The sequence below is a fragment of the Erythrolamprus reginae genome, chromosome 2, assembly GCF_031021105.1.
Source record: "Erythrolamprus reginae isolate rEryReg1 chromosome 2, rEryReg1.hap1, whole genome shotgun sequence".
Classification (NCBI taxonomy): domain Eukaryota; kingdom Metazoa; phylum Chordata; class Lepidosauria; order Squamata; family Dipsadidae; genus Erythrolamprus; species Erythrolamprus reginae.
The window spans coordinates 170,241,423-170,262,657 of record NC_091951.1 but is presented as its reverse complement, the minus strand read 5'-3'; the positions used below and the strand labels follow the sequence as shown (position 1 = coordinate 170,262,657).

General features: G+C 43.4%; 1 protein-coding gene across 4 annotated transcripts in view; it reads left to right on the top strand.

Annotated features, from left to right (window-relative positions):
- DGKA (diacylglycerol kinase alpha) overlaps nucleotides 1–20,867 on the top strand; it is a 120,812-nt gene extending 99,945 nt beyond the window's left edge. For all 4 annotated transcript variants that reach the window (XM_070740393.1, XM_070740394.1, XM_070740395.1 and 1 more), the window contains 11 exons: nucleotides 2,765–2,838; nucleotides 4,179–4,253; nucleotides 4,360–4,445; nucleotides 5,226–5,315; nucleotides 8,175–8,335; nucleotides 9,377–9,441; nucleotides 10,296–10,386; nucleotides 12,083–12,281; nucleotides 15,905–16,025; nucleotides 17,171–17,231; nucleotides 20,172–20,867. In XM_070740393.1, coding sequence (XP_070596494.1) covers nucleotides 2,765–2,838; nucleotides 4,179–4,253; nucleotides 4,360–4,445; nucleotides 5,226–5,315; nucleotides 8,175–8,335; nucleotides 9,377–9,441; nucleotides 10,296–10,386; nucleotides 12,083–12,281; nucleotides 15,905–16,025; nucleotides 17,171–17,231; nucleotides 20,172–20,270 — 1,122 coding nt within the window. In that variant the 3' untranslated portion in view covers nucleotides 20,271–20,867. The remainder of the gene's footprint in view (nucleotides 1–2,764; nucleotides 2,839–4,178; nucleotides 4,254–4,359; nucleotides 4,446–5,225; nucleotides 5,316–8,174; nucleotides 8,336–9,376; nucleotides 9,442–10,295; nucleotides 10,387–12,082; nucleotides 12,282–15,904; nucleotides 16,026–17,170; nucleotides 17,232–20,171) is intronic.
- The last annotated feature ends 368 nt before the right edge of the window (nucleotides 20,868–21,235 follow it).

The following is a 21,235-nucleotide window of genomic DNA, read 5'->3' as shown; positions in this document are numbered from 1 at the left end:
TGGTTGCCAGCACATGATCCCTCACTAGAGCACTTAGCTCTCTGAGCCCTCCCTGCTGTCTGGGGTTGAGGTGAGAATGCTTCCAGTCAAGCTGTGTGCATTTTAAAAAAAAAATACTTTTATGCTGAAATGATTGTCATTAGTACTTGTTAGAAATTAGGGTGAGTGGTAGCAAGCAGAAGCAATCAGCACATTCCCAACGTTGTTGTTTTGTTTAGTTTGGTCATAAATCAACGCAGGTTGATTTATGCATTTACAAAGTGGTTGTTTCAGCCAACATAACATATGTGCAAACTTCAAACCCAAGAATACACCAAAGCAGAGGCTTGTCCATCCCAAGAATAAAACACTCTTGACAGAAGCTGAGCAACGTGGTATATGCAGTAGAATGCAGTAACCAGGTGCAATTCTGTACATTGGGGAAACAAAACTACCACTCCATAAACGCATGGCACAACATGGGAGAACAAATACACCAGGATTAGATTCAGCAATCCATCTGCATTTGAAAGATACAGGGTACTCTTTGGAAGACAACAAAGCCCATATTTTGAACAGAGAGGATCGCTGGTTTTGAAAGAGGTCAAAGAGCCATCTATGTCAAGATTGAACAGTTCTCTCTCAACAGAGGGGGTGGGATACAAGATTATCTATCTCCAATCTACAGAGGGGGTGGGATACAAGATTATCTATCTCCAATCTACAACACAGTCCTTTTAACCATTCCAAGAAAGCATCACACCCATTTGCACCACTCAGGTGTGCCAGGTAAACCTCTAGGTGGGTGACTTTAACGACCCACTAAAAAAATGCAAATGACCAGCTATCTGCAAGAACTATAAATCCTTCAATTCCCCACCATCTAGTCAGAGCTGAAGAAACGTCATGGATGAGAAATGAAACATCTTCAATGAAAAACCAAAAAGTCCAGTTGCCTCTTGAAAAAGCATCTTTGGGACAAATTGCTACATAGGTAGTCCTCAACTTACAACCGTTTGTTTAGTAACCTTTCAAAGTTACAACAGCACTGAAAATAGTAATTTAAAATGTGGTCCTTGCATTTAAAACATTCTCAGCATCCCCACGGTCACACGGTCAAAATTTGGACGCTCAGCAACCAGCATTGTAATTATGATGGTTGTGGTATCCTGGAGTCTTGCAGTAGCTATATGTGACCTTCCCAGCTGATTTCTGACATGCAAAATCAATGGAGGAAGTTGAATTCACTCAACTACTGTAAGAATAATTCCAGGAGTCCAAGATAATAAAAGGGAAAAAACTTATTTTAAACAAAATCAATATGCATATTGAAACCAAAAAGACCATGGAAAATGTCCATGTGTCTCTAGGTCAGTGTTTCCCAACCTTGGCAACTTGAAGTCCAAATATCTTCAAGTTGCCAAGGTTGGGAAACACTGCTCTAGGTAACTAATCTGTACAGAATACAGCATTTTTATACATTTTTCACCCCCATATCCTCCCATATTCCACACCCCTAATTTACTCCCATATTGGGGTGGTTCCTTAATGATTCAGGACTTCCACTGTCCATTGTCCATCTCCTTTTTAGGGTATATCTCCCTCAACTACTTGGGACTTTCCAAACTTCATTAATTATTGAGGTTCATGCCTTCATTGGTCCTACAATATTTCCACACTTCTTATTTATTCTTTCTAAAGGTCACTTGCACATGGGCCTGTGATACATTTCCATATTTGTAGAGGAACAGATCTTCTCCCTTGATAGGAACAGAAACAGGGTTTACAGAAACCAGGTTGTTTGAGGTTAATAAGACATAGGGTCTTATGATGTTTCTTACAACTACAATGGTTGACTTAACCATGGCAAAAAAAATAAAAGGCTGTAAAATTGGGCACCATTCACTTAACAACTACCTTACTCGTCCCAATTTTGGTCATCCGTTGAGAATTACCTGTACACCGATAACTGACTGTCTCTGTTGTGTCTCAGCTACAGGACAGGGCTGTGTCGGGTTCTCTTCTTCAGTCTTGGAATCGGAGGAGAGGATGAAAGAGGGGTACTCAATTCATCAAATTCAAATGTGACCAATTGTGAAGGTCCTGACATTGTTCCACTGCCACTTCCAGTACTTCTAGCCACCTTGGGCGATAATGAAGAACGCTGGGAGTTGTAGTTCAGCCACAGAAAAAGGGGTCAGAGGGAAGGATGAACGGAAGTCCTTCCCTCCCATCCAGCTGTCTATCAGTCCCTGCTCTCTCCTGCCTTTCCAATTTAGGAAAGAAACCTATTTTAGAACATCCCAGACCTCCTCTGAAAAGCACTCTGCCATGGTTCAGAAGCAGCAAAGATTCAAGCCAGCTGCTACTCACTGCAGTGAAAGGTTTATCCTATCAGAAATTGCAAACACAAGGCTATTTCTGGCAGGTGCACCTAGGGATTAATGTTCCTAGATATTTGCACAATTGATTTTATTTTAGCCATTAAAGGAGACAACACGTATTCATGTTTAAAGTTGATTGATTACGTTCATAGCAATAAGGAGAATTGCTACGTGCAGCTTGGTACCCATAGACCCCCCTGGGAATAAAGCTTACAGTAAACCCATGTAACTGCACGATTAGACTGATGTTATTTCTGACTATCCATCCCAATTTACCCCTGTTTTTTCTATCTCTGTATGTGCTGTGCTGTGTCCCAATCTGAATCCTGTTGTCACAGTGCAGGGCAAATCAGATTTGGCCATTTACCAAGGCTATTTGTGTTTCTAACCCCTTTCCACAGATCATCCCTTTGCCTGACACACACCCCTTGCTTGTCTTTGTCAACCCTAAGAGTGGTGGAAAACAAGGAGAGAGGTGAGAACGGAGTAGGGCTGGAAGTGCAAATGTTGGGAATAGGGCAAGCTAGGCATCTTAGGACAACTGAAACCAACTTTGTTTTTGAATCCAAGCAAACCACGTTGTTTTCAGAACTTTTCTTTTCCTTACGCTCCCAAATGTTTCTCTTGGACGTAATATAAATCCTGGCCTGCCTATTTTATGCCACGAGTCCAGTATGGGTGGTGGAACACCAAAATTAAACTTTAAAAAAATACAAATTATATACAGTGTTCCCTCGCTTTTTGCGGGGGATGCGTTCCGAGACCACCCGCGAAAGTTGAATTTCCGCAAAGTAGAGATGCGGAAGTAAATACATTATTTTTGGCTATGAACAGTATCACAAGCCTTCCCTTAACACTTTAAACCCCTAAATTGCAATTTTCCATTCCCTTAGCAACTATTCAGATTATTACTCACCATGTTTATTTATTAAAGTTTATTAAAAAAATATTTATTAAAGGCAGACGAAAGTTTGGCGATGACATATGACGTCGTCGGGTGGGAAAAACCGTGGTATAGGGGGAAAACCCGCAAAATATTTTTCAATTAATATTTTTGAAAAAGCGTGGTATAGACTTTCCGCAAAGTTCGAACCCGCGAAAATCGAGGGAACACTGTACTGTACTTCTAAAAGTTTGGGGCAGGGGTGAAATCCAGCAGGTTCTTACAGGTTCTGTAGTGGAGATTTTGAGTAGTTTGGAGAACCGGCAATTACCACCTCTGACTGGCCCCAGAGCGTGGTGGGAATGGAGATTTTGCAGTATCCTTCCCTTGCCATGCGCACCAAGCCACGCCCACAGAACTGGTAGTAAAAAAAATTGGATTTTGCCACTGGTTTGGGTGATGCACCCAGCTAGAAACTGGGAGGCTGAGTTCTAGTCCCACCTTAGTCATGAACCCTGTTGGGTGGCTTTAGCCCAGTCACTCTCTCAGCCAGAGGAAGAAGAAAAGCAATGGTAACAGCTTCTGAAATCTTGCCAAGAAAACTGCAGAGACAACTCCAGGTGGTGGCCGTAAATTAACATTAACATTATATTTGCCTGAAAAATTGCAGGTTTTTTGCAGAGAGATGGCTGAAAATTTACCGAACATGGGACATATTTAATTTTAATTTGATTTTTTTTAAAAAATGTTGCCTGCTATTTTCTGACAGGTGACCAGTTCTGATGTAGATTTGGTTTGCCTTTGTGTTTGGGAAGGTTCCCAAGGGACATGAAATGGATGAGATCTAAAGGTCCCTGCATTCCTGTTTGATGAGATGCAATATTTATTTCTCTGCAATGGGGATTTTTGACTGGTTATTATCTTGTTGATAGAGTGCTGCGGAAATTTCAATATCTGCTGAATCCACGACAAGTTTATAACTTATTAAAGGGAGGTCCTGGACCTGGGTGAGTTAATGTGAATTTTTCTACACCAATCTGATTTTCCTGTTTACCTGTGTTTCACATGTTTTGCAGGATCAGTAACTAATTTTTGTCTGTGTTTTTGTCCTAGTCTCAATTTTTTCCGAGATATACCAAATTTTCGTATCCTAGTTTGTGGGGGTGATGGCACCGTGGGATGGATCTTGGATGCCATTGGTAAGTATTACTTACGTAGTTTTATTAAATATTTTTAAAAAGAGAATCAAAAACTAATACCAAATAATAGAAAGGGGTGGGGGGGCGAGAAAAGAAGAAGGAAGAAATTAAAGAAAAAGCTAAAAGTATAAGAAAGGGAAAGGAGTACAGTAAAAGAAAAATGAAATTTATTTTATTTTATTTATTTTATTTATTTTATTTATTTTATTTATTTTATTTATTTTATTTATTTTATTTATTTTATTTTATTTATTTTATTTATTTTATTTATTTTATTTATTTTATTTATTTTATTTATTTTATTTATTTATTTTATTTATTTTATTTATTTTATTTATTTTATTTATTTTATTTATTTTATTTATTTTATTTATTTTATTTATTTTATTTATTTTATTTATTTTATTTATTTTATTTATTTTATTTATTTTATTTATTTTATATTTTATTTTATTTTATTTTATTTTATTTTATTTTATTTATTAGATTTGTATGCTGCCCCTCTCCGAGGGCTCGGGGCAGCATAATCTTGACGTTATTATGCCGGTAAATACAATAAATATTTGAGAAACATGACTATGGTTTCGTGGTTACATTAAAACAATATTTTTTGCACAAAACACAAGGGCCCATTAAAAGTACCATTAACAGGCTTACATTCTTACTCATGGATTATCGACTAACTTCCCTCTTTTCACTCATGGCATTTTATAGAGAAAGAACTGTTGCCAAATTCTAACAAATTATGCACGGATGATTTTCACGTTACTTTTTCCTCAGATAAAGCCAACCTACCAATTCGGCCACCAGTGGCTGTCTTGCCTCTAGGGACTGGCAACGATCTAGCACGCTGTCTTCGTTGGGGTGGAGGTGAGTAACAGTTGCCAGCAAGCCTAACAGGCCTTCCTTCTGCTACACCTACGAACCTTGACCGTTTGCTTTGATTTTGTGAAGAGTACTTGTCATATATTTCTTCTAAGATCAGCTTATGACCAGTGAGCTTACTGAAAATCCGCATGGGAAGGAACGTGAGAGAAAATTAAAGAAACTCATAAGCTTAGTCAGCCTCTTGATTTGTCTCTGGAATTTTAGATTCTGGGTATGATCTGTTGTGACTTCAGGAGATTCCAAAACCTAATGTCAGGATCCATCCCCACCTCAGATATCCTAGATCAGTGTTTCCCAACCTTGGCAACTTGAAGATATTTGGACTTCAACTCCCAGAATTCCCCAGCCAGCAAATGCTGGCTGGGGAATTCTGGGAGTTGAAGTCCAAATATCTTCAAGTTGCCAAGGTTGGGAAACACTGTCCTAGATGAGGGATGTCAAGCTCACGTCATCATGGTGGCATCATGTGACATGTCAGTATTTCCCCCCTCTTTACTAAGCACATGATGCTTCCGGCCTGTGGGCTAGGAGTTTGACAGCCCTGTCCTAGACCATGCCATATCCCCCACCCCACCCCAAGGAATGGAAATGATTGATTCATGCCGAGACCTTTTCCCCCCCTAATAAGAGTTTTACATATATAAAGATCACAACGGTTAAAGAAAGAAATCTGTTAGTGAAACTCTAACCAGCATCTGACCCAGAGAATTTCAGAGAAGGGGTGAATTGATAATTTAAAACAAAGTTTGTAGCCTCGAGAGGTGTGATTAGATTGAAGCTTAGGCAAAACATTCTAAATTGCACTAGGGTGGGAAAATTATTTGTCCTGGGAAAAAGAGAAGTTTAAGGGTTTTTTTTCACTTGCATGCTTTTATGAATGGGAGTATTGACTAAAGTGGAGCTAAGTAATGAAAGAAAGACTCTACTTTCTGTTGGGGAGAGAAGCTGCCTTAAAGTCATTGTTGACTCCTGGCAAGTGCCTTGATTAGTCCCTGCAGGTTTTTTGGCAAGATATCCAAAGTAGTTTGCCTTTGGCTCCTTCTTAGGCCGAGAGAGAGTAATTAGCTTAACTTCATTGCTTCATAGAAATATAGAAACATAGAAGACTGATGGCAGAAAAAGACCTCATGGTCCATCTAGTCTGCCCTTATACTATTTCCTGTATTTTACCTTAGGATGGATATATGTTTATCCCAGGCATGTTTAAATTCAGTTACTGTGGATTTACCAACCACGTCTGCTGGAAGTTTGTTCCAAGGATCTACTACTCTTTCAGTGAAATAATATTTCCTCACATTGCTTTTGATCTTTCCCCCAACTAACTTCAGATTGTTTCCCCTTGTTCTTGTGTTCACTTTCCCATTAAAAACACTTCCCTCCTGAACCTTATTTAACCCTTTAACATTAATTAATTAATTCATTAATTTGGTTTCTTTTCACCTCTGTTGTGTATACTTGTAATTACATTTATTTTTTCTCTTCCTACTGTATATTCTGTAGCTTTAATTTATAATGACATACCGTGTTTTTCAGACTATAAGATGCACTGGAGTGTAAGATGCACCTTAGTTTTTGGGGAGGAAAATAAGAAAAAAAAATGCTGCTTATAGCATCCATCTGGCTAGCATCCTTAGCAAACAGCCTGGAACAGATATATTAGCCTTGCAATGCTCCATTTGAGAGGCTGTTTTCAGCCTTGCAAAGCTTCATTGGAGAGGCTTTTAGTCGTGCAAAGCTCCATTTCAGAGGCTGGGCGGGGCTACATTTGGTGTATAAGACACACCCAGCACGCCCCTTACTGACCATTAAGGAATCGGATGAGTGGATAGTTTACGAATAAAGTTTTGGGGGTTTGGTGATGAAACAACAGAGTCCGGTAGTGAGGCCCATGTATTAAAAACTCAGTTGCTCAAGTCATATTTTCTATAGTTGAGTTAGGAGCGGTTTACTTTGAGTTTGTATCTGTTAGGTATCTTTTTGGGGGGAGGAAGGTGCATCTTATACTCCAAAAAATACAGCAATTAAAATGAAGGAAAACATTTAGAAATGAAATCTCAGAAGCATTTTTAAGGCAAAGGATTTGTAATTGGGAATGAGGCCAAAATGGAAATACACCCCATTTAGAAGTAAACTTCAATAACACAATTAGACTCTTATTCTACCGTGAACCACAGCTTACTGAGTTTGAATTCATATAGTCATGGTTGAACATATGACTCCTAGTATTAATAACGCATCATTTATTATAAGATATAGCCAATAAGAGGGATAAAGTCCAGCTGGGGCACTCTTGTTTCAGATCTTTACTCAGTCGTATAATTTCTGCATACCGGTACTTCTCATGGTCACTGCCTTTCTTGGCAGGAGTAAATTATCAAATGGACAGCTACCCATGTGAAATAAATCAACTCCTGACAAAATTAGCTTGGTATCATAAGTGTTCTCCAATTCTAGCTTAGGTTATTATACGCTAGCAATTTATAGCCTCTTCTAGAGTTATCCAACTATTTTTATGCCAAAGATAATAGTGAAGCAGGCAGATTTATGCCACTTCACTGATGGATAGGTGATGCAGTGAAAATTTGTAAAGTGTCTGTATGAAAACAACCTTAGTTGTGCCCTTAAACCACAGTAACAATATGAGCAATAGCCTGACAATTAATGTTAATATATAAGCAAGGAAAAAGAGTTTGGACTGCCTGGATGTATTCATTCTTAGCTGAAAATTGCCTGGTCAAAATGAGAAGAGGACTTTAGAGAAGGGTTTAACTCTTCCCTAAATAGTGCGATCATACATCAGTGACCGTTAATTCTCCCAATTAATGCTCTGCTCTTTCCCAGGTTATGATGGTGAGAATCTGGTAAAGATACTGAAAGATATTGAAGCAAGTAGCATCTTACAGATGGACCGCTGGTCAGTGCAGGTGATGCCAGATAACCCGGACGAGAAAGGAGACCCGGTGCCCTATGAGATCATCAATAACTATTTCTCTATTGGCGTAGTAAGTAGGAACAGATTAAAACACATGAGAAGGGTCACCCTTTGCTAAAGAAGGCTAAGAGGGTGTACAGTGTTCCCTCAATTTTCGCGGGGGATGCGTTCCGAGACCGCCCGCGAAAGTCAAATTTCCGCGAAGAAGAGATGTGAAAGTAAATACACCATTTTTGGCTATGGACAATATCACAAGCCTTCACTTTAAACCCCTAAATTATCATTTCCCATTCCCTTAACAACAATTTACTCACCATTATTACTGGTACTCACCATTGAATAAGACACTTAGTGATCCTGATATTTATAAACATAGTTATTTATTAACAATATTTTTTTTTGTTTTGTTATTTATTTGCAAAAATTATTAGTTTGGTGATGATGTATGACGTCATCAGGCGGGAAAAACCGTGGTATAGAAAAAACACCGAAAAGTATGTTTTAATTATTATTTTTTGAAAAACCGTGGTATAGGCTGTTTGCGAAGTTCGAACCCGCGAAAATCGAGGGAACACTGTATTTACTCTTTACACATACTTAGAGAAAGAGTAGCAATGATGCTGGGACTGCTGTAACCTTGTTGCCCCTGAGAACAGCAGGTCCTAAAAGAAAATGGCCGTCATAAACAGCCTTAACAATGAAAAGAAAGGAGGAGGCGGGATTTAGTAGCACAAGATGGATGTGGTAGAATCTCCAGATAGACTGGAGGGAGGTGTTAAGGTGTCCACTGCAGGAAGTGGCATGGGCCTAACTTTCCCCAGAATCCCTGAAACCTTAACTGACTGTTCCCAAGGGAAAGAAGTCTGTCTGGCGAGATTCTTATAACATAGGTGGCTAACAATAAAGCTTCTGCTTGAAACTATTCATTATTGGTTGTGGTAACTTGTGCTCAACAGTGGCCATTTTGGAATGACCTAGAGACGGGGCTAAAACGGGTTTAAGAAATGGAAGGAGAGAGTTAATCTCATGGCTATCTCTGTCCTGAGGTCGCTCATCTCCACAAAGCACTTTGTCACCTCTGACTTTCTCTTTGTCACTTTCTTTTCTTCAGGATGCCTCAATTGCCCACCGATTTCATGTCATGAGAGAGAAATACCCAGAGAAATTTAACAGCAGGTTGGTTGAGTTCAGTGAAGGGCTGCAAAAATTTGTGCTACCACACTGTGGGCGTGGCTTATTTTGTGGGTGTGGCTTGCCGGCCTTGTGACCGTGTGGGAGTGGCTTGATGATCATGTGACCGGGGAGTGGCTTAGAGGTCATGTGACTGGCTTAAAGGTGGCCAACTTGACGTCACTCACATCAAGGGTTTGGGTTAGGGTTAGGGTGCCTGGCTTACAATTTCCCTTTCTATTTACTATTACTGAGCATCTAAAATATACTATTTAATTCTATGTATATATGCCATATGTGTATATACATATTACACACAGGCACTTAAAAATAAATATTATCTACTATATAAACTCTATATGTATATACAAATACACGCACAGCTCTTCTAAAATTATACACATTCAAACTCATTTACTGTGATAGGAAAAACATGCCCAGAAGGGGAAAAAAAGGAAAAAAAACACATTTTTTTAACCATTTCTGCATACCTGATTGTACCTGTAGGAGCCCATCACAGGTTGAGCTATGTGAGCGGGCAAGGGGTTCCTGGTGCTGTTTTCCTGTCCCTTTTCAAGGCTGATTTGGCAATTCTGAAATCTCAAGTCTTCCTATGAAACTTGATCTAGTACTAGAAATGTCCCTACTCCCTTTGATTAAAACCTGATTTGATTTTCCTGCTAGTCACACAGAGAGAGTGGCTCTGCACTGGGCAGTGAAAAGTGAATACCTGCCACGGAGTGGGGCTCCCGGTCAGCAAGTCCTGCCAGTGGTTGTGCTTGCCTGGGGAAGAAGTGAGGTTCAACCACACACCCTCTCTACATTGCTCCTTTTCTGCTACTCTACTCTTTCCTGAATAGGATGAAGAACAAGCTCTGGTATTTTGAATTTGCCACATCGGAGACGATCTTTGCCACGTGCAAAAAGCTCAAAGAGTGTTTGTCTATAGAGGTGAGCATCTCCTTTGTGGTCCTGGGGTGACAGCTGTTCTGGGTTGGGAACATTGTTCACTTCTGTAACCAGCATAATAATAATAATAATAATAATAATAATAATAATAATAATAATAATAATAATAATAATAATAATAATAATGGCAAAGGACTGATACTGGAGGCACAAGAACCGGCCATTAGAACAAATGCTGTCAAAGCCAGAATTGAAAAATCAACAAAGTGCAGACTCTGTAAAGAAACAGATGAAACAATCGATCACATACTCAGCTGCTGCAAAAAGATCGCACAGACTGACTACAAGCATAGACATGATGCTGTGGCACAGATGATCCACTGGAACTTGTGCCGGAACTACCATTTCCCAGTGGCAAAGAACTGGTGGGATCATAAGCCCAAAAAAGTGGTCGAAAATGAGCAAGCAAAACTACTGTGGGACTTCCGACTTCAGACTGACCGAATTCTGAAGCATAACACACCAGACATTGTGATCATGGATAAAAAGAAAATATGGATCATCGACATCGCAATCCCAGGGGACAGCAGAATTGAGGAGAAGCAGCTAGAGAAATTAGTGAAACACAAAGATCTAAAAATCGATCTGCAACGACTCTGACGTAAGCCAGTGAAAGTGGTCCCAGTGGTACTTGGCACGCTGGGTGCAGTGCCGAAGGATCTCAGCGGACATTTGAAAACCATTGGAAATGACAAAATCTCCATCTGTCAATTGCAAAAGGCCTCTTTACTGGGATTGGCAAACATAATTTGCCGCTACATCACGCAGTCCTAGGTGCTTGGGAAGCGCCCGACTGGTGATGAAATACGAAATCCAGCATAGTGATCTCGTTTGCTGTGTTGTACTGACATAATAATAATAATAATAATAATAATAATAATAATAATAATAATAATAATAATAATAATAAAATATTAGATTTGTATGCCACCTCTCTCCGAAGACTCGGAGCAGCTCACAACAGTAATAAACAATATACAAATCCAATATTTAAAAAACATCTAAAACCCATATCATTAAAAAAAACCATACAACTCAGTCATACCATTCATAAACCATAATAGCCTGGGGATCTCTCAATTACCCCATGCAATTCTTTGCAGCAGTGTCTAACATAAAGTCGCGCTTTAGGTCCAAAGTGATTTTGTTTTGGCTTGGCACATTATGCTTCCTACGAACAGGTGCAAAGTGTTTTTCTTTTGTTGACACTGCTTAGTCTGGATCAATCTAAGAGCCGGGGTGGCGCAGTAGGTAGAGTGCAATACTGCAGGGCACTGAAGCTGACTGCTAGATCTGTAGGTCAGCGGTTCAAATCTCATCACCGGCTCAAGGTTGACTCCATCCTTCCGAGGTGGGTAAAATGAGGACCCGGATTGTGGGGGCAATAGCCTAGTTCTGTTAAAGCCGCCCTGAATCTAAGGAGAAGGGTGGCGTAAAAATCGAATAAATAAAAAAATTACATTTTTGGCATTAGGACTTCAATCTCAAGCAAAATAGTTAATAAGAAGCTTGAGTTCTCAAACATCCTGCTCCTAGCAGTGCCATTTCTGCATACTTACCCAGCTGTGCAAAAATGGGTCTAGAACTTGGATTCTATAGTGCTGTTCAAATTATTGCATTAAAAAAACCCACTTATCGTCTTGCTGACCTTCCCTTTTTTATGTATGTTTCCATCAAGTGCTGTGGACAATCCCTGGACCTCAGTGGAGCCCTCTCTGGAATAGCTGTCCTCAATATCCCGAGTATGCATGGGGGGTCCAACCTCTGGGGCGAGACCAAAAGGCCTTTGGGAGAGGCAGCGGCACGTAGCACAGCCGGAGGAGCAGCACAGCCTCAAGTCATCACGGAAGCTGAAATCCTGAAGAACTGTGTACAAGGTGAGCCAGGAGAGGGGGCAGGCGCTACAAAGTTTGGAGCCTTCTAAGTTGGACGTTAGTAGTATGTATAACGGAGGAAGACACAGTGGTGAAATTCAGCAGGTTCTGACAGGTTCTACACAACTAGATAAATGGTCAAAGCAATGGAAACTGCAGTTTAATGTTTCCAAATGTAAAATAATGCACTTGGGGGAAAGGAATCCTCAATCTGAGTATTGTATTGGCAGTTCTGTGTTAGCAAAAACTTCAGAAGAGAAGGATTTAGGGGTAGTGATTTCTGACAGTCTCAAAATGGGTGAGCAGTGTGGTCGGGCAGTAGGAAAAGCAAGTAGGATGCTTGGCTGCATAGCTAGAAGTATAACAAGCAAGAAGAGGGAGATTGTGATCCTGCTATATAGAGCGCTGGTGAGACCACATTTGGAATACAGTAATACCTCATGATACGAACTTAATTGGTGCAAGGAGGAGGTTCGTAAGACTAAAGGTTCGTAAGACGAAACATTGTTTCCCATAGGAAACAATGTAAAGTCTATTAATCCGTGCAACAAAAAAAAAACAACGCAAAAAAACGCTGCCGCCCGGCTGTCACTTTTAAAACAGCGGGGGGGGGGCAGCAGCTGCCACAGCCTCCGGCTTCCCCGCCGCTCGCCTGCCCAGGATGCTGACCTGCTGCCTCGTGGGGAAGCCGGGCAAGAGCGATCTTCTGCCGGCCATGGGCGAGCGGCGGGGAGTCACCCATGGCCGGCAGAAGATCGCTCTTGCCCGGCTTCCCCGCGAGGCTTCCCCCCTCCTCGCCCGCCGCCCGCCCGTCCAGAATGCTGACCTGATGCCTCGCGGGGAAGCCGGGCAAGAGCGATCTTCTGCCGGCCATGGGCGAGCGGCGGGGAGTCACCCATGGCCGGCAGAAGATCGCTCTTGCCCGGCTTCCCCGCGAGGCTTCCCCCCCCCCACCGCCGCCGCCCGCTGGCTGCGAGCGCTCTGCCAGGCGGCCAAGAAGCATTCAGGGCGAAGTGACGTGGAGGAATGGGGAGCTGAAACCGGGCGGGGGGGGGGTCCGGAAAACAATGCCTTGCGCCGCGCTCCGATGCCCGAGCTCCTTTCGCCTGCGGCTCCCAGCCCACCGCCTCGCTGGTTGGCTTCTCCTCCTGCTCAGCCTCGCCTCGGCCTTTGTGCGCGGCTTGTCCCGACAGCCCCCCCACCCCAGCACTTTGAATCCAGCAGCTTCTGCTAGATACGGGCGGTGGGTGGGACGAGCGGCGCGGAAGCCAGGGGCTTGGCAGCTCGCCCCGCCCACCGCCCGTATCCAGCAGAAGCGGCGGGATTCAAAGTGCTGGGGTGGGGGGGTGTCCCGACAGCCCCACCACCCCAGCACTTTGAATCCAGCAGCTTCTGCTGGATACGGGCGGTGGGTGGGACGAGCGGCGTGGAAGCCAGGGGCTTGGCAGCTCGCCCCGCCCATCGCCCGTATCCAGCAGTAGCGGCGGGATTCAAAGTGCTGGGGTGGGGGGGTGTCCCAGACCTGCTGCCTTTTCCCGCGCCCGCCGCCGGCCCGATCCTGCGCCTCCTGCTTCCTTTTCCTCTCCAGGCTGCGGTCAGGGTCCGGAGAACAATGCCTGGCGCCGCGCTCCGATGCCCGAGCTCCTTTCGCCTGCGGCTCCCAGCCCACCGCCTTGCTGGTTGGTTTCTCCTCCTGCTCAGCCTCGCCTCGGCCTTTGTGCGCGGCTTGTCCCGACAGCCCCCCCACCCCAGCACTTTGAATCCAGCAGCTTCTGCTGGATACGGGCGGTGGGTGGGACGAGCGGCGCGGAAGCCAGGGGCTTGGCAGCTCGCCCCGCCCATCGCCCGTATCCAGCAGTAGCGGCGGGATTCAAAGTGCTGGGGTGGGGGGGGTGTCCCGACAGCCCCACCACCCCAGCACTTTGAATCCAGCAGCTTCTGCTGGATACGGGCGGTGGGTGGGACGAGCGGCGCGGAAGCCAGGGGCTTGGCAGCTCGCCCCGCCCATCGCCCGTATCCAGCAGTAGCGGCGGGATTCAAAGTGCTGGGGTGGGGGGGGGTGTCCCGACAGCCCCACCACCCCAGCACTTTGAATCCAGCAGCTTCTGCTGGATACGGGCGGTGGGTGGGACGAGCGGCGCGGAAGCCAGGGGCTTGGCAGCTCGCCCCGCCCATCGCCCGTATCCAGCAGAAGCGGCGGGATTCAAAGTGCTGGGGTGGGGGGGTGTCCCAGACCTGCTGCCTTTTCCCGCGCCCGCCGCCGGCCCGATCCTGCGCCTCCTGCTTCCCCCCCCCCAGCCAAAAATACAAAGGGGTCTCCGGCGGCAGACCGTCTTTGTTTTTCACTGGGAGGGGGGAGCAGGAGGACCTTCCTGACTCCCTCCCCCAGCGCCGGACTTCCTGCCCTCCCTCCCAGCCAAAAACCCAAAGCGGCCTCCCGAACGTTTTACATCTTACGAACCTGCCGCCGCCGCCGAGAAGCCCCGCCGCCCGGCTGTCACCTTTAAAACAGCCGGGGGGCTTCCCAGCAGCTTCCCGAAGCCGAACGCCAAACCCGAACTTCCGGCTTCGGCTTCCGGGAGGCTGCTGGGAAGCCCCCCGGCTGTTTTAAAAGGTGACAGCTGGGCTGCGGGGCTTCAAACGCCGAACCCGGAAGTTCGGGTTTGGCGTTCGTAAGATGAAAAAAGTTCGTAAGAAGAGGCAAAAATTTTCTGAACCCCGGGTTCGTATCTCGGGTTGTTCGTAAGACGAGGGGTTCGTATCTTGAGGTACCACTGTACTGTGTTCAGTTCTGGAGACCTCACCTACAAAAAGATATTGACAAAATTGAACGGGTCCAAAGACGGGCTACAAGAATGGTGGAAGGTCTTAAGCATAAGATGTATCAGGAAAGACTTAATGAACTCAATCTGTATAGTCTGGAGGACAGAAGGGAAAGGGAAGACATGATCGAAACATTTAAATATGTTAAAGGGTTAAATAAGGTCCAGGAGGGAAGTGTTTTTAATAGGAAAGTGAACACAAGAACAAGGGGACACAATCTGAAGTTAGTTGGGGGAAAGATCAAAAGCAATGTGAGAAAATATTATTTTACTGAAAGAGTAGTAGATCCTTGGAACAAACTTCCAGCAGACATGGTTGATAAATCCACAGTAAGTGAATTTAAACATGCCTGGGATAAACATATATCCATCCTAAGATAAAATACAGGAAATAGTATAAGGGCAGACTAGATGGACCATGAGGTCTTTTTCTGCCGTCAGTCTTCTATATTTCTATGGTAGCGGACCTTTTGAGTAGTTCGGAGAATCGGCAAAGACCACCTCTGGCTTCCTGGGTGGGAATTGGGATTTTGCAATATCCTCTGCCCAGGAGTGGGATGGAAATGGGGATTTTGCAGTATCCTTCCCCTGCCACACCCACCAAACCGCGCCCACAGAACCAGTAGGGAAACATTTTGAATTTCACCCCTGGAAAGGCAGGCACGGCTTGAGGGGTTGAATGAAGAGGCCAAGATAGATTAATGCCCTTTCTGAAACATTGCTGTGGGGACTTTCTAGGGGAGCTTGAGATGATGGGGTGACTTTTCTTACCTCTGCCTTTTCTCCCTCCAATTCCCTCTCCAGATCTGAGTGATCGACGGATGGAGGTGGTGGGCCTGGAAGGTGTGTTTGAAATGGGACAGATCTACACCGGTTTGAAGAATGCCGGCACACGGCTGGCTAAGTGCTCTGAGATCACCCTGAGGTAGGTAGGCCGTCAGCTCAATGGATGCATTGTCTTCGCTTGTAATTGCTGTTTGGAACTGACAGCCTTTCCTCCAAATTTTCCCAAGGGGGCATGTACTTGGCCTTGATACCTGTGAAATAGTAACGATGTCTCTTTGAACCTTTAGAGTAAATATCTATTAATGGGAATTGATACCCTTCTTAGTTGGGCTGAGTTGGATCAGTACCATTGTATAAAACAGTGATGGTGAACCTATGGCACGGGTGCCACAGGGGGCATGTGGAGCCATATCTAGCTCAGCTCCAACCTGCATGTTGGCCAGCTGATTTTTGGCTTGCAAAGAGGCTCTGGGGGGGGGCATTTTTGGCTTCCAGAGAGCCCTGGGAGGGGCATTTTTACCCTCTTCTGGCTCCAGGAAGCCTTTGGAGCCTGGGGAGGGTGAAACACGAGCCTACTGGGCCCACCAGAAGTTGGGAAACAGGATGTTTCCAGCCTCCAGAGGGCCTCTGGGGGGCAGGGAAGCTGTTTTTGCCCTCCCCAGGCATTGAATTGTGGGTGTGGACACTTGCACATGCATGATAGTGCGCACCCATGCTTTTGTGGCATCCAAGGACAAAAAGGTTCACCATCACTGGTATAGAACAACTCTTAGGCAGCCGTTATCCATGAGCTTCATCCCACCTCCACATCTGCCATATGAGACTAGCTGACCATAAAGATTGCTGCTGGGAAATATCCAACCAGGCTGGCGGGGAAAGACTCAAGCAGGGAATTAGCCTTGAATTGTTGTGCTTTTACAAGAGACCTAGGCCTGAGCTCCCAACTAGTCCATGTGACTTTCTGTATTTATTCCCAAGCAAAGGCAAGCAGTTTGGGAAGATTCCTGTATTATAGGCAGAATCCGATAAAGTAGTTAGCAAACTCTACACATGTGAATCTGGTTTCTTGCACCTGACAACTGCTGTGATAATTATGTGATATGAAGGTGTGATGGTACTGGCTGCAGTGTAGACAGACAAAGGTTGGAAATCAATACTAAGGTGCCCCACATTTACTGTAATCTTCAGTGTTTGCTCTTTGAATAATTGCACGAGGACCTCTATAAAATCTGAATATTCATCATCTCATGTCAACTTCCCGTTTTTCTCATGCCCTTCTTGCAGAACCTTCAAGCATCTTCCCATGCAAATCGATGGAGAGCCATGGATGCAAGCACCATGCACAGTAAGCACATCCTAAAATCATATTCTATGTTTCATAGCTTTGGGTATGAAGATCTATTTTGATGAGGCCAGAGAACTTCTTATTGTATTTTGGTAAAACCTGAAATTTGCAATGCATGAGTTGCTGCTGGAATATGAAAATTGCTAGGAACGGTTAATTGAGAGAGATTTATTACTTTAAGATAATCCACCAAGGCAGAGATTTCATGAAAATATATGTAAGCTACACTTTCAAATAAAAAATGAGTACCAAATAAAAGCTATCAGAACAGAGGAGTTTTTAAAACAATCTTGAAAGCAGCTTGCCTTCCGAGGGGAAATTTTATAAAAGAGGGCCACTGAGAAATGTTCGATCTAACTCTTGAGTGGTCAGTCAGAAGGTTATTATTTTATTATTATTATTTATTAGATTTGTATGCTGCCCCTCTCTGAAGACTCGGGGCTGCTCACAACAGCAATAAAAACAATATATCAGTGGAACAAATCTAATATTAAAAACATATAAAACCCTATCATTATTTAAAAAACCAACAGCACATTCATACCAAACATAAAACAAAGTATAAAAAAGCCTGGGGGAAAGGTGTCTCAACTCCCCCATGCCTGGCGGTATAAGGGAGTCTTAAGTAGTTTATGAAAGACAGGAAGGGTGGGGGCAGTTCTAATCTCCAGGGGGAGTTGGTTCCAGAGGGCCGGGCCGCCACAGAGAAGGCTCTTCCCCTGGGTCCCGCCCAACGACATTGTTTAGTCAACGGGACCCGGAGAAGGCCAACTCTGTGGGACCTTATCGGTCGCTGGGATTCGTGCGGTTGTAAGAATGATCTTAAAAAGTTCGGTCAGTTCATGTTATGTGAAGGCAAGCTTCATGCTTCAAACAATTATTTTCTTTCTGTAGCCAATAGAACATTTGTACCACCACCACCCCTTTCTTACAACACGTTCAGGGAGCATCTAGACAGGGAGAAAGAAATGATTATTTCCAACAGAGATCTTTTATCAGGATGCAGTATAACTGATGCAGTGGGACAGGGATGGGTTCTAACTTACCTTGCTGCCATTTCGCTTCCTCCCACACCACGTGGTCGCATCTCACAGGCATGCGCAGTGCCCAAAATTATGAAAAAAATTAAAAAGCTGAAAACAAGATGGCGATAATACGCAGTGCCAGAAACTTGGCTTCTGGGCATGCTTAGAAGAAAAAAGAATTGTAACCCTCCCACCCCAATTAGGTTTTTTTAAAGATTTTTTTAAAAAAGATGATGGACCAGCACCAACCAAACTAGTTCCGTGACATCATCATGACATCACCAATGGGTCACTACCGGTTCGGGTAAACCAGGAGGAACCCAGCTCTCCAGTGTGTTATGATTAAAACATTTTCCCTTTATGAGGATTTCTGCATGCGAGCAAGAGAAAGTGACTGCATAATACATCGAATCAGATCATTTTAAGTGATGTTGTATTATGCAAATACAGTAGCCTGAGCCTTTTTTGGCTAGGAACATCCATCACCACCAAGATCTCTGACTTAATTGCAGTTACTTATTCCACAGTGGCCTAAATATCACACATTCTTGGAATAGAAAGTTAGCCCTCTCTCTGCCTGAGCCAAAGATTTTTGTTAGACTTGTTAAAAAATCAGTTAAAAAAAACCTTAGAGAGTAGTTCCAACTGCAACTGGGTCATTGGAGATTTTATAGGACATTTTTTCTCAGATTTCTCAAAAATAAATACCCTGCAAGTGACAGCCACCATAAGAGCTGGTAAGCTTTTTCAAATTGCTACTCCTAGCTAATTGAAACAAGCCACCTTGCTAATTAAATTGTTGCCCAACATTAGCAGCAGATCCAGAGGGGATTAATCTGGTAGTTCCTGTCCACTCAGAAGACCGAAGTATCACTTCAAACAGGTTGGCTGTTTGGTGATTTCAAGTGGTCTTTGAAATCACGTGGGCTTTTAAAGCAACAAGAATTTAGAACTTTTTGAACTTATTGTTTTGAAATGTTATAAGAGAGAGTAAAATACAGTAGTTTAAAAATGTTTATAGTATGATAAAATTAGATGTGTTATTCATTATAATATATTTCTTGAATAAGTATTTTATAAAGAAATTTAATTAACATAAGAATATAGAGTTAAATTCAATAAGTATTTACAGTAGTCCCTCGCTATACCGCGCTTCACCTACTGCGGCTTCACTTCATCGCGGGTTTCTGAGGAAGTTGATTGGCAGATTTAAACAGCCTGCCAAACTCGATCGGCAGGTTTTTCAAAAAAAAAATAATCTAAAATTGTAAATACTGTATTTAAATACTGTATCTAAAATAAATACTGTGTGGGAAGGGTTTATAAACACTTAAAACAATGAAAACTTACCAAACAATTACAATATAAATACTTAAATAAGTACTATCAGTCGATAAATTCCCCATTGCGGATTTCACCTATCGTGGCCAGGTCTGGAACGTAGCACCAGCGATAGGTGAGGGACTACTGTAATACAAAAGGTGTGCTATTTTTGTATTGATCTGATTATAGTTAGGTTTTTATTTTTTGTAGTAGTTAGATTTCTAAGATAAGCGGAGCAATGGCAACTCCTTGAGTGTTTAATGTTGTACGTCTTTGTCTTTTTAAAAAATTACAATAGAAAATATTTTTTTTAAACAAAAGAAATCACGTGGGCTTAAATTAGGGCCTTCGAGATCAACTAACTGGTTTGGAAGCTCCCTCTTGACGGATTGATGGAGTGTCATCAGGTCAATGTTGATTTTTAATGACCGCAAAGAGACCTCTCTGTGTCTTAATTTGCTGAAGCAGAGATGCAACCAGACAGTTCTTATCACCCATACGTTGTGATATGGGGTGTGTGGATGGGCAAGTAGTGGAAAGGCCTGAAGCCTGCTGTAAAGTATTGACACATCCTGCTCCATCTTTCTTTCAGATCAGAATAACTCACAAGAACCAAGCTCCGATGCTCATCGCACCGCCTCCCCGTTCCTCCAGCTTTTTTGGCCTGAAAAAGGGACCCCAGGAGACCTAAACGGGGCTTCTGTTCCTTTCCGGGACCAGCCGCCTCCACCAAAATGCAACTTTGGGCCCTCGGTTGGGGTCTCCTGCTGCTTTATGCCACAAGGAGAGCCCTGTTCCGTCACCACCACCCTCCATAGCAAATTAGAAGAAGCCAAATTTCTGTGTAGTACGTACAAGATCAAGGCGAGATCTGAATTCTTAGCTTTTGCAACACAGTCTTGCCAATTCCCTAGTTTGGAGCAGGAGAACGTGGGTTCTCTGCCCTGTTAGGTTTTTCAGCACCTTGTGATTTGGTGGTGCCCTCAGGTTTCCTGCCTGTGCTAGTCTCCCTTTAATTGTGTGGATGCCAAATTCTTCCTTTCTTTGCCCACTAAAAAGCCTCTGTAGATTGCTACCTCTTGTCATTCAAATCCTGCTCTTTGTAGATTTTGCTTTTTGCACTTGCTGTAACTACTGAAAGACAATGGTGGCACCAGCTGTTCTTTTCTCCCCCCTCCACTTCCTTTCATCTCCTTTTTTTTTAATTTATTATGAGTCCTTGCCAAGTCCTTCCCTGTACAATTTTCTCAGAAGAGCTTCAACGTGGTAATAAAGGGCTGGGCTTGGATATGTTTTTTCCCCACTGTGGTCTGTTTTCTTGGCTAAAAGCAGAAATTAGCTGTTAGGTGGTGAGCTTCCCAGTTGTTAAAACATTACAGTGTTCCCTCGATTTCCACGGGGGATGCGTTCCGAGACCGCCCGCGAAAGTTGAATTTCCGCAAAGTAGAGATGCGGAAGTAAATACACCATTTTTGGCCATGGACAGTATCACAAGCCTTCCCTTAACACTTTAAACCCCTAAATTCCCATTTCCCATTCCCTTAACAACCATTTACTCACCATTATTACTGGCACTCACCATTGAATAAGACACTTACCGTGTTTCCCCGAAAGTAAGACAGTGTCTTACTTTCTTTTTACCCCCAAAAGCCCCAC